This window comes from Dysidea avara, chromosome 6 (genome assembly GCF_963678975.1).
Source record: "Dysidea avara chromosome 6, odDysAvar1.4, whole genome shotgun sequence".
In the NCBI taxonomy this organism is placed as follows: domain Eukaryota; kingdom Metazoa; phylum Porifera; class Demospongiae; order Dictyoceratida; family Dysideidae; genus Dysidea; species Dysidea avara.
Window position 1 is genome coordinate 35,335,984 of NC_089277.1, and position 14,031 is coordinate 35,350,014.

The following is a 14,031-nucleotide window of genomic DNA, read 5'->3' on the forward strand; positions in this document are numbered from 1 at the left end:
TGCTAGTAAGGGTAAAATCAGTTTATTCCTCAAGTAATAACATTGAATACTTAAAAACTATCAGTTTCACCTCCTTTTACTGCAGATTCACCTAAAACCAAACCCAAACTTATCATCCAGCACCTTCGTGCACCTAGAAATAATTATCGTATGGCAGATGTTCAAGCCATTAATAGCTTTTGTAACAGATTTTTGAAGACTTTACAATCTTCTGCAATGGCCTAATTGGTAAAATTAAACAGTGAAACACTCACGATATTTTGTTGCTTTGTGTACCACCTATAGCTAGCTAGCTATACATTAGCTGCGGGTCCCCTTTTTAATGGTGTGGATATGAACTTGTTTGTGCCCCTCCCCTTGTCAGTTTCTGGATTCGCCTCTGACTAGGGGGGCCTGTGAGAAGGTTAGGCCTATAAATACAGGGAGTCAGAAACATGTCTAAAATTGTGAAGAATGCAGAATAAAAAATCCCAGACCCAGTGGTGACTTGATCCCCTGAAACATGCAGTCTAGGCATGCACTGAGGGATTTTTGTAGGGCAAAAGAAATGTAATGTCAATTGGAAATCAAGCAGCGACAAAAATGGGTAGTTTGAGGGCTACAACCAGTAACAAACTCAGGCAAGCTAAAATAAGTTGAATTTAATTTCAAACATTAAAGTAAGTTTTTTGTAGGTAATTTAAATTTTGCACCAGCTGTGCAGAAAAGTCACACCATTATTCTTTTTCAGCAAATCCCAAGTATTGATAAAGTATGACTACAAGATTTGTATTTCAGGTAGTGATTACTTGATGTAGTATTGCAGTGCTCAGAAATTGCCCTACATTAGTTTTCCCGATCTTTTTCCCCTCCACAAATTCGGAGTACGTTATGCAAAAGAATGATGTAATATAGTGCCATGTTAAACCCATATATGGAGTGGTTGTGGTAATTAAGAGTCATTTACGTAACCATTATTATCACCTTGATACTGTGACCTGTTATCATACGGGTACACACTACAGTAGATCTGCAAACATGGTCAAAGTCTAAGTCAAAAGGTCAAGGCCACCAAATCTGTGCCAAGTCAACTGTCAAGGATGAAATTTCCAACCCACAATCGATATGTACTGAAATATCATTGCTAAGTCACTGGTCAAAGATTGTAAAACTCTTAGTCACAGGTCAAAACAAAATTTTGGCTGGTCAAGACTTTGATCGTGGTGTACCTATGTGACACCCCCTTGTGATATGTCACTTGTAGGGAAAGATGTAACCATAACTACGCTGTCCTAAAATTTTCCTACCATGTGGTGGGCTGTATGATCTTTTCTCTGGAACATTGTTGCTGAGTCATAGGGATTATGAGTCACTGTTGACTGTTCATAAGGTCATTGCTCTAAAAGTGACAAGCAGCGCCGAAAATTCTGCCTTTAAAAATCATCCTAGGGGTGACAAAAATCACCTTGTACAAAAGTATTAGTCTATCTAACATGAAATGCAGCATTAGAAACAATTAAGAAAACAATTACTGGTGACGGAAGAATTTTTTTAAAATCTAAATTTCATATGACTCACTCACTCACTGACTACAATCACAAGCCCAGAGGCCAAACAAAGCAGCACACGGCCACCGTTTCATGCCACAATAACAGACTCGCCAGTGGGGTGTACCTTTGGGGTTCTGACGAGTGTGTTCCCTCTGTACCTTGTCTTTCCTTTTATCTTCAATCAGGTATTTATTTATTATCAAGTTTAAACAGAGGAGTTATACAAAAGGCATTAGTTTATAGGTTGGTTGTCTTCTTCTTCAAGCATTAAAACCATATCGAGGCATTAATTTTCCATATCAACACTTTCTTTCAGCAGCATATTTTTTTAAATGCCACAGAATTATTTCAGAGCTGGATTTCAGAAGCATAGTCCCAACGCTACTATGAGAGGTATACTAGTTATAGGTATCTGCAACTTCCCGGTTAGGATCCTGTTTGTGATAGGTTCGCGACCGCACCCATCAAATAAAAATCTAGGTGGACTAATAGTGATAGAGTTTGGGGACCACACCTCTTAACAATCTAGCTATTTACTTAACAGCAAACAAGATGACCCCATCCCTAGCTAACTGCACATCCCTTGGCTGACTCGAGATACTCTAATACAACAGTCGCTCTTGTATGATATTCTAATAGAGCAGTCATAAGTTACACTGTTGCTAGCTGTGCTACAACAAAAAGTTACACAAACTACATGTAGAATTTTAAAACATTGTCAATTTAAATAAAGTAGGGATCTATGCAATAAAAAGTAGTGAAACAAGATATGAATGATGCATAGCTTGGTACAAAAGTCCTTACTTTGGCACATAAGCTATAACAATTATTTTGTCCAATGCCAAAGTAGGGACTTTCCCACTGAGCTATGCTGTAATGCCATCATTCATCTCTTGTTGCACTTGCAAAGATCGCTATTTCATTTAATTTGGTAAAATTTAATGTTATGGAGATATTTACAAGCACTCTAGTTAGTAATAGTCAAAATACCATAAGCTTCTGTACTTAATATAACTTTGTATAACTTTGTATAACTTTGTATTCCTTACTACATGGCAAGGGCTAGACTTTATATTAGCTATTGTGGGACAATATTCCTATAGTGATACAGAGCTAGTCTCACCAGCCAGCCTGTATTTTATCGTTTTCCATTTGGTTGAAAAATAGACAGCCTATATAGTAATATGTCCAATTGCTACCTTTAACCACTGTTAAATATATGACCTGTTAATGGATCATGAACATCATTATTCTATCCTCAGTTATGATAAAGTATATTCATATGATTGTTTCTCCAACTTAGTAGAGCTTGTAAGACTGTCTTTTGTTTTTCAATCAAATGACAAAAAAAATATAGGCGGGATTTTTAATACAGTTATGCACTGTAATTCCAACATGTGCTGCAGTTTTTACTTATGACAATGAGTCTGTGCATATTAACTACATGGGCACCTTAGAAGGAGCATATCAACTTGTTTAGGTTGATAATCACTATTGTGCACTCTATTCAGCTAGCTACATACTATTAAAATGTTGTCATGCTCTTATCGGTAGGTATTGGACATGTATATTCTGAAAACAGTGATGATAGTGGTACATCACTACCTTATACAATTGTTTGACCTTTGTTCTATATACAGACAGTTGTTGACAAAGGTGTCTGCAATAAATTTTTTTGGTGTATACCAGTCAGCCAGTACAAATTAAAAGTCACGCACACGCAAGCACGTGCACACACAGAGACACTACATACATACATCCTCCACCTTTTCTTTGCTGCCTGGTTATGTATTACATGACCTTCCAAATAGGAAGGGCAAACAGCAACGCTGTCAGTGCATACCTGCTTTATCACAGTGGTCATAGCATAGCCACACAGAAACAAATCAGAGGACCTATTGGAGTTCTAACAGCAGTATGTGCCTGGGATGTTTGCAAAACCTCTGCCAAAGCACCAGTTTGGTGTGTGCCAAGTGATACCATCAGTTAGCACCCTCACACAGTAATCCAACCTCATGATCGTCAATAGCTTGGCCGGCTAACAGCAATTGCTTAGGAGTCATTGCAAGGAGGTGCTACCCCATTTGCCATTAAAACACCAACCCCACATACACAAACACAAGGGATGCGCTGATTTTGCAGAATTTTTTTGGGAAATATGTCAAAGACCAAAATGTGGGAAAAAATAGGTGGAAAATTGGGCACCAAGAAATGGCAACTAACTTAGCACATTTTGTATGAAAAAGATCGAGATACTCTAATAGAACAATCACTCATAGTATACAACATACGCTCATAGGAATGACAACTAAAATACTCTAATAGAGCAGTCACACATGTTTGTTAGCTTTAGATACTGCAATTGATGCTCAGCAAAATAGCAAAATGAGCAAAATATGGAGCAAAATAGGTAAGAATTGCTGGAAAGAAAAGTAGGTACGTAGAAAAAAATAGGCTCATCCTAACAAACACACACACACACACCCAACACAAGCAACATACATACATACAACACACAATAGTTTTGAAAACAATACTGTTGTGCATCCACAGACCTGGCTGTGTGGCTTAATAGAATTAATTAAGTCACGATGTAAGGGAATAGTTGCAGTAGTATACTCTACTCTATATGACGTATTTGAGTGCTGGTAATATTTGTTCTATAGGGTTTGCCAAGATGTCTGTCCCCCAACCTAACATGGAGTATGCTGTCTTCACAAATCACTATGCTCAGCTGTGTTACACAATGGTGGATATAAATAACTTGTTACCGTGCTTTGTGCAAGAGAAGTTGATCAAAGTGGGTGACCTGGAAGAGATAAATGCTAAAGAGAGAACAAAGGATAAAGTAATAAAGCTATTACACTTCATTGATGGTCCCTTACAAGCTGGCAGCATAGAGTGCTTTTACACTTTGCTGAGAATAATGGAACATCATGGTACAGTATCAACAGCTGAACTAGCCAGCAAAATGAGAGGTTGTATTAATGTTGGTCAGTCTGTTACTAGTGGTTCTCCAGGTCAATTATAGTTTGTAGAATTAGTGGTAAAGAAATGCATTATATTTCATAAAAATAACAATCATTTTGTAGCAACAAAATTTTTCACAACACAAGCTACCCAGCTAACCATTTTTATGCTATGTCTCAAAACTAGTTATCCATAATTAATTATTTAACCAGTATGTATATGTGACCGGATCTGCGAAAACCCGACACAATAGCGCACTTTTTCGAATTCCTGTTTATTATTAAATATCTAGTTAGCCAAGTGTACCTTCTGGAAACATTTCAGCCTCAAATGTCAATAACTTTTGGAGTTACAGCCCTACAAAGTAGCAACAACAGAAAAATCAATTTGTACAGCAAGCATAGGGAAAATAAATCACAGGCGCTTACTAAAACAGTTGTAACTTACAAATGGATTAATGTACTGGGCTGAAATTTTCACCATCATGTTTGCCATGGATAGGGGAATCGTTTACTGGGTAAGTGTGTCCTTCTATCACCCTTCTTCACTGCATACAAAGGCAAAATTCGTAAAGAAAAATTGATCATGTACAATCGTTTTGACGTGACATAATCAAACGCTTATAACTTGCATATCCTTGGGTCTACTGGAATGGAACAAAGATTTTCCAACTCCTCTTGAGTAGGCAAATAAGGTGGTATCCAGGTTTTATTGTTACTCCCTTCCGTCACTAAGAAAGAAGCGTTCAAAAATTTACAGAACTTTTTCAATAATACGCTAATATTTCACCCATTGTTTTCAATGCTTTATACTGGAAATTTAGGCTTGCGCTATTGTGTCAGGTTTTCGCAGGTCCGGTCACGTATGTTAAAACATTGGTGAGCGTTGTTTGGACAATAAAAGATAAGGTGAGTGGCCGAAGTGTAAATAACGTATGAGGCAAATGCTTTATTAGCATCAAGGCCAAGCACCAAGTGCTTTGTTCACATACATAGCACGAGCAAGGCAATGCTTTGAATTATTTGTGAAACTTTTGAAGCCCACTAGACACAAGTGCTATATTGGTAGTAGTCCAGGTGAGTGTTGATAGTCCAGTTTCCAACTTCCTTGTAGTATTCAGCAAGCCTGTGAATTAGTATAACAACTTAATTTTCTGTGGACTAAGCTCCTGATTACTGAGTTCTGGTTGCTGTTTTGTTTCATAGCAGGTTTTTGCTTTGTGCCTTTGTCATAGAGTAGGATCATTTTCTTTCCTAAGGCTTGTAGCATACTAGATAAAATGGCACAAGTTTGCAAGCTATGGGGTTAACAATTGTACAATTATATGAGTTACAGTGGTTGTTTGAAGCCATGTTTAAAAACCAAAAGTCACTTTGTTCTTAACTACCTTGTGGGTTTACTGATTAAAAGCTTATGCCTTCTTTATTGATCTTGGCAAGGCACTAAGTTTGGGCCACTCCCAGTTATGCTTTAAACAAAATAGCTTATGATGTTCTAAAAATTATGCTAGAAAGCTGACTGCTTTATTAGAGTATGTGTATGTGACTGCTGTATTAGAGTAGGTTGATCTTGTATATGTGACCATCTCAGCGAAAACCCATCTAGTTTGCACAAGTATACGTTTCGAGAAAGTCAAAATTTAAAAATATTTCGTAAAATTACACATGCTACAAGAAAAAAATATTCAAGTTTTTATTGGGCCAGTCCTTGAAGAAGGAAGACTCAAATCAATTAAAACTATATACCATCGTATTCGCCTACTCATGGAGAGTTCGAAAATCTTTGTTTCATTTCTGTAGCCCCAGTGGTTTGCATGTCACATACGTTTGTTGACGAAGCGGTAGACGTAACCAAAATTATCTTTGTTTCTTAAACAAAACCGCCTTCATACGCCTATGCGCAAGTGACTGCAAGGCTAAAACTATACCTTGGCTGATCTGCCAATCCATGGTGAACATTGTAAGCCAAATTGCGACTATGTAGACTAAACCAAACAGAAGTTATGGCTGCGAATGCAAGCGCCTGTAGTTTATTTTTAGTATAGTCTCTGTACAAATTGATTTCCTTGTTCTTCCTACTTTCTAGCGCTGTAATTCCAAAACTACTCACCACAGAAGGCTGAAACTTTGGTGAACCATTCCTTGGACAATATAGATAATGCTGAGAAATTAAAAAAAATTCAGATGATGTGCAAACTAGATGGGTTTTTGCTGAGATGGTCACATATGTGAACTCCTGTAAGCGTCCGAGTGTTAATCGGATGGCAGCAGGTTCGAGGCTGCCCAGGTCCAGTCATAGATTTTTTCTTCTTTCTCCTACTTTTCAAACATACTTAGTGCAGTTAATATAAACATCTTAGGCCCTTATAAGGACTTATGGTATACAGGCTCTGCCTTTACCAGATACTTTAATCATAATCATAATAAGTGTACATCAAATATAATGTGTAGTATTTTTTCAGTTTTTGCCTACTTGACAGTAGGGTGCACACATGTATGCACATTTGATTGAAAGCATTATGTTGGCATAAAACTTTAATGTATTTACCAGTTTAGCAAGCTTGAAATCATGTGGTATATTTGATGTGAGCCTACAAGGCACTTGAGTAACTGAATGTGGTGTTATTGGCTTGTCCTTTCAAAGTCGAGTCTCTGTATTTTGTTCTATTTTGTGTTCCTGAGCTCCCAAAGGTATGGAATTCTGCTTGGAGTTTGCTCTTATCCATTTGATCAGCACACAGATGAAATGAATCCATCTACGTAAAATGGCATGATATTCTATTAGCTGCTAATTGTGCTGAAGGATAAATACCTCTATCTTTATTAGATAAAACTCAGGAACAAATTAATAGCACGATGTTGAATCTTCTTTTTCAAATTAATATCTTGCATAGTAAGGCACTTGAATACAATGTTCAACATGTGGATGTATATAAGTTTTATTATAAAGGATGTCAAGGATTCTTTTAATTATGGCCAAGTACAGCTAGTGCAGAAACATGACAGACAAGTGTGTAGTTTACAGGAATCCTGTTTTCGTGCATTCGTAAGCTCAATAGTGCTAGAACAGAAATTAACCAGTTTTACTGTGGAAACTCCCTTGGGATAGGGAACCTCCTATTCCAAATTTGATTTGAATCCTCCCAGCCATCACTGAGATATATGTGTTCAAAGTTTGTCTTATTTTCTTTGTATTTTTCTTCTTAATCTTCTTACATAAATTTTCTTTTTGCACACTTAAGAAATATTGCAATAACTTGTGCGTGCTTTAGTTGATTGACCTCAAATGTGGAGGACAGTAAGAACATAATGCAGCACATTTACAGCTCAATTTTCGTACAGATCAAACTAAGAATAACGGAATTATGTGCGGCTTTGAAAATTGCAAAAGTGATTTGTTGTCATGCCACAGGGTAATCTGCTTGACGGAATAACTTGAAAACCAGTCTGTACATGAAATTACTATCATAGTGCAAACCTTTATGGTTTGACAGTACTGAGAGTGGTAGCCAAGGAGATACATATAAAGCAAAACCAAACATGAAAAACGTGTGATCGAGATACTCTAATAGAACAGTCACTGAGAAGTAGAAAAAAAGGGTGCACAAAAAGAGGTTTGGGAAAAAATCTCCAGGTTTTAAACCAGGGACCTCCACACCTACACATCCAAGTCCTTTACACTGTTGTCAGTTGCTTACCTCACTTAATTTCTACCTTGTAAATGAAAGTTCTGGTTTAGTCACTAGAATGATTTAACTCGCTGGAAATTCTATGTGCGTTGTATTGAAGTGCTCAGAATAAATGTGTGCTCTATTAGAGTACTAAACAATTCTGAAAATAGCGTGTCGTGCAGCCAAGTACAGCCGGTGCGGGCTGGCGACATACGTACTCATTTTACGGAACCAGAAAATGCTGCTTTCATGTATTCATAGTTCCATAGTGCTTGAATGGTATAACTAGCCGTTTCTGCTGTGGAAGCTTCCTCAGGATAAGGAATCTCCCCTTGAGTCGAATCTGCCCAGCTGTCATTCTGACATATACACCTTCAAAGTTTGTTTTCTTCGTAACATAGTCTTTGACAATTTCCACTGTAGTAAGGTTAAAAAGAAGTACAGTATCAAGGCCAACCATTTTGAACTTGTAATTACAAAAAGAAGTAATATCCACACAAAAACAGCCAAACTGTGAAAAAAGTTGCAGCCTTAAAAAGCCTGGATGAAAAAAGTTGTGAGGTCAAAGGTAGCGGCCAACAAATGGTTGCAATGATGTTAATACTAATATAATTTTAATAATGGCACACTTACAACTTTTTTCACCCAGTCTTTTAAGGCCACACCTTTTTTTCACAATGGGATAAAATACTTAACATTTAATTATGAAAATTTTCTGTTAATTTTTTGAGCAGCCGTTTACAAGATGCAAGAAGAAAGAAACAGCAGATACATTAATTGTTTTCTATACAACCTGGTCATAGGAAGGACATTTAAGAACTGTTTATGGGAAACATTTACATCCCATTTATGTAAGATCGCTTTCATAATTTATGACTGTTTAATTCCATTATCATTGTACAACTTTCTGTTGTTACCAATTTGTAGAACTATAACTTCTGAAAGTTCATGAGTTCTAGGACTAAAACTTCAGGTAACCATTCATTTGGCTATCGAGATAAAGGAAATGTAGTAAAAATATAGACTAAAAATATCATGAACATGTAAGGTTCTTGCAAATCATTTCACATTAATGTATGCATAAATATACATACAGGATACACATGTATATTTATTACATAGATTCTTGCTTTCAGGTCCTGGCTTCCAAAAATGCAAGGAGCATTTAATGTCCTGTTATCAAAACAGAGAAATGGAACCTACCAGGTGGTCTAAATTGGGAGGACCATTACTCCATTTAGGCATTGCCATAATGAGGTCTCCACGATCGGAAAATAAGTTCCGTGAGGACCATTCTATGGGTCGTGTGGACAATGTACAGTATATTGGAGCTGGCAGCATTTTAACTTATGGCTACAAAAAAATCACATTGATTGAGGGAGATCCTGGAGCTGGTAAAACCACACTAACTTCTAAACTCTGCAAGCAGTGGGCTGAAGGTAAAATACAGGTTTTTGAAAATGATTTGGTGTTTTTTATCAGACTTCGCGATAGTTGCTATCACAACATAAAAGGTTTGAATGAACTGTTTGATAAACTCAATTGCCCTAATATGTTAGAATATGCTCAACTGCACAATGGTAATGGATTAGTATGTATCCTAGATGGATGAGATGAGCTCCCTGACCACTTGCAGTCTCAGTCTTTCTTTCATGATATAATATTTAAAAAGAGTGCACTAACTTGTCCTACCATCATAGTAACGTCTCGTCCATCTTGTTCTGATTGCATAGCTAAGGCTGTAGATGATCGTTATTATCAAATACTGGGGTTTACTCCAGAAATGGTAAAATTTTACATTAAAGAATATTTTAAAAGTGATCCACCATCTGCAGACTCTTTGCTTGGTGTCTTAAAAGGCCATGAACACCTACGTCAGCATTTTTACATCCCCATCACAGTTGTCATAATATGTTTTGTGACAGTGACTACCAGCTGCCAGCAAGTCTTTCAAAATTGTATGAAAGATTTGTTATTTTGTGTGTTCGCTTCAACTTACCTGAATCTCAGAGAGTACAATTTAAGAGTCTTCAAAATATTCCTTGTGAATTAGCACCGGTGTTCAGAAAGCTATGTGAGTTAGCTCTAAAAACATTACTTGATAAAAAGTTGGTGTTTTATGAAGAAGAACTAAAGGATCTTACTATTGCAAATACTGACCAGTTTGATGGATTTGGAATGCTATACATTGAACATGTCACAGATGAGTTTGGTGATAGAGTTAAGTCTTACAGTTTTATTCATCGTGCAGTCCAAGAACTGATGGCGGCTAAATCATTATTAGATTCTAACAGTGTTGAAGATACAATAAACAAACATTTTCATGCAAGATCTTATCTGATCAATGTATTTCCATTTATTTTTGGTTTAATGCGCAAAGATATTTTAAAGTCTGTCATACTGCAGTTAAGGCAAGTGTTTATCAATACAAAGAAAAACCCTACAGTACTCAATGCCATACTCCAGTGTCTATTTGAGGCCCAGGATACTTCCCTTTGCAACGAATTTGGTCAAGTGTTTAAAGAACAGAATTATAAAGTTTGTTTTCTTCCAAACTCATTTTTAGAATATCACTATGTGTTTTACTTTCTTTTTGCCTGCAATTGTTCAAACTTATCAGTTTCATTTCGTGTATCACAAAATTTTAGAGACAATCACATTGAAATAATGAAGAAATATTTTAATGGACCATTAACTGAAATGGTGTCTCTCTGCTGTGGTATACATTTGTCATTGAAAGGAGTTGAAACTTTCTCTAGAGTTTTTTCCTGTCAGCATAATCTGGTGAAATTGACATTGTCATGTATATATTACTTTCATGAGCCAGGCTGCATCAAAATCTTGTGTGATAGTATTTGCAAACATCATCTTCAGCTCACTACCCTTACATTGCCATCAGCTAAACTGAGTGAAGAAGATCTAGAAAGTCTTGGCCGTGTAATTGAAACCTTAGAATCACTTGAGTCATTAAACCTGTGTCTTATTTCATTTCAAAAAGGAACGAGTTTAAAATCATCACTTACTTTTTGTAATGCATTGTGCAATGCCAAATGTCTGAAGAAATATGCTTTTGGTGGTTGCCGATTTTCTAAAGATGACTTAGACTTGTTCAGTAACATTGTAAGTAAGAGCAGTAGCTTGAAAAACTTGAATGCTCGTGATGTCAGTGATGTTAATGTGATCACTTCCATTTTGCAAGGCCTGTATTCTAACCAATCCATTACATCACTTAAAACATGGCCAGGTCCTTTTGGTACTTCTCACAAGCTTGGACAAGATTTAGGAAAATGTCTTGCAGTTAACCAAACACTAACCATCATAGACTTTACCAGTTTTCCTCATCAAAATCCCATTGAATATGTTCAGTGGTCATCAGAGCATGTATGCTGTATCTGTACTGGACTACAATCCAACAACAGTTTAGTAACACTTGACATTTCTGGTTGCTACATAGATAAGACAGCCAGTGATGCTGTTTGTGTCATGTTGTCTGTAAATACATCATTAAAACATCTCTTCCTTAATCCAGTCCACTTGGAGAAACTGGAAGCCATTGCCATCTTCAACAGTTGTGTCAGTAATACTACATTGGAATTGTTGACGTTGTTCTGGTTACCAGGAAGAAAATCATCTATTTCACCATGGTCGCTAGTTCACCAATCCGACATGGACATGCAGTCTAAGACCATTCCATTCTGGGGTCCACAAAAAGAATTTTTGTTTACAAAGGATAAAGAAATTGGTGTCCTATTAGATTGCGTGCAAAGATGCCGCCAAGAGAAAAAACAACCATCACTGTCAATTTTATGGTATGCAGTAAATGTCATATAAATCATAATTATTGTATATTTCATTGTTTTTCAGGACATATAATGAAATTATGAAAAGGAAGTATGAAATATTAAATTGGAAAGGTTTGTTGTACACATAGTTGCTACAGTTTTTGTATCTATACCCTGTAGTTGTTTTTGACCTGATTTTAGACACATATTATGCCCTTTCGATACAATGTACATTTGGTATTTTATTTTAAATGATAATAACTGACCAATTTTCACAGCTACGTACTTATACACATATGTGGGTGAAATTTCTACTCAAAACTGGAGATATTTAGCAGTGTTGAAAGTGTGTCGGGTCATCCAGATTATCTGAGTCCGAGTCAAGTGGGTCTCATCTGCTTTATTGAATATCTGAGTGTGATTTGGATGAGATCATATGTGACTGGGCCTGCAAAAATAGGGCATGTGGGCACATGATTTTTGCCTACTTTTTCAAACTTTCATCGCTTGTAACGTTTTGTAACATTATGTTATGGCAATGCTATTTTCAGCTCTCAATAAGCATTTAATTGGTTTTATGATGCAAGTTACAGAATACAAATATTGTGTTCCAATACTGAGATATGACCTGTAAAGTGACGGGGTGTAGTTTGTGCCCACATGCCCTGTTTTCGCAGGCCTGGTCACATATGTAATCATAGGTATAGACAAGCTCAATTGCATTGATGGAAATTCAGTTGAACGTATTCAAGAATCTTACATAGGGCCATGTTGGAATGTATTGTGCTGTCTGCAGGAATATGCAGAACCATGTCCACTTGTCAGATTTGCATGCTACTTTTTTGTGGGCGTGCATGTCATTTGCTGGACACTGTAAAGCCATAGTAATAAAATCGCGACATGAGTATTTACTATGTCTGTCAAATTGTAAACTTTATGTATCAAAACCTGATATTTAGACTTACACGCATCTTTGTTTTAGCTTAGAAGAATTTGATCCACCACAGTGCTTGCTATTTAATTCCCAATAAAATATCATTGCATATGGCAAAATTTCCTCCATATATCCACAAGCCCAACAATTGTCCACCACCATTTTACACTACCTCAGTCAGTATGACACCTTCTCCCACGTATGATCTATCTGTACTGTAATAGCTAACAATACTAGTTTCCTTCAGTAGTTTGTATTGACAACATACCAGAAGCTTTATTGTATATAATAGTGCATGGTGTGAATAGAAAGCAGTCTTTATTTCAATAAACACTGGGTAACTCATCACAATGGCGCACACACTTCTGTTTTAGGCTTTAGTGATGTACATCAATTTCATTAACTAGAGATTTGCTCTCAACTTCCATAATATTTCCCACATAAGTTCATCCATTGTTTTCGGTTGCTTCTTTGCATGTAACATATACATGTTATTGCTGGGATGGTCAGTATGTACATATATTTGTATAAATTCATACATATAATACATTAGCTATTCATGCATGGTATACGTAGCTACTTGTGCCACAGTTTTTGCCATACAATTTGGCATTCTATGAAGTGTTCTAAGTAACGGTGACATTATATCCAGTAAACTGAACTGCAAAGCCTTTGATGTTACTGTACTTTATTATCATAATTATATCATGTGAGCTGACAGTAAACAGGTGTGAACTGGCAGATGAAATTTAAAGTGACCAAAGCAGATTCGAGTAGCTAATTAATAACCATAGCAAAACATTTATGATGTGCATTAATTGGAAGTAATTTAGTAAAGCTTGTTTCATAAAATATTACAGACAGTTTACTAACATGCATAGTTAGTGTAAGTACTACAGTATTAACTTAGTGTAGAAACTTTTGTCAAAGATTCTACCTTCCAGAGAAAGTTTGTTAAGAAAGCCTTTTCTTTAGAATTATATTAGCTACTTTCAAAGCTTTCTTTTTATACATCTAAAGATCAGTTGAGTACTTCGATATATCCTGGAGATGTGATTCCATTTTGATACCGGCTGTAGTGCAAAATTTCAATGTATTCCTTTCCTGGCTGCACCAGCAGCACTTAAGGAATGGACAAAACTACAT

The 14,031-nt window shown here is 36.4% G+C and overlaps 1 protein-coding gene across 4 annotated transcripts in view; it reads left to right on the forward strand.

Annotated features, from left to right (window-relative positions):
* LOC136257368 (NACHT, LRR and PYD domains-containing protein 4C-like) overlaps nt 1-12,248 on the forward strand; it is a 76,184-nt gene extending 63,936 nt beyond the window's left edge. For 2 of the 4 annotated variants that reach the window (XM_066050542.1, XM_066050540.1), the window contains exons 2-4: nt 4,196-4,549; nt 9,306-11,978; nt 12,034-12,248. In XM_066050542.1, coding sequence (XP_065906614.1) covers nt 10,081-11,978; nt 12,034-12,100 — 1,965 coding nt within the window. In that variant the 5' untranslated portion in view covers nt 4,196-4,549; nt 9,306-10,080 and the 3' untranslated portion in view covers nt 12,101-12,248. Of the gene's footprint in view, nt 1-4,195; nt 4,550-9,305; nt 11,979-12,033 lie in introns of those variants that run through there. The other 2 variants (XM_066050541.1, XM_066050543.1) reach the window with 2 other exon arrangements.
* Nucleotides 12,249-14,031: the final 1,783 nt, after the last annotated feature.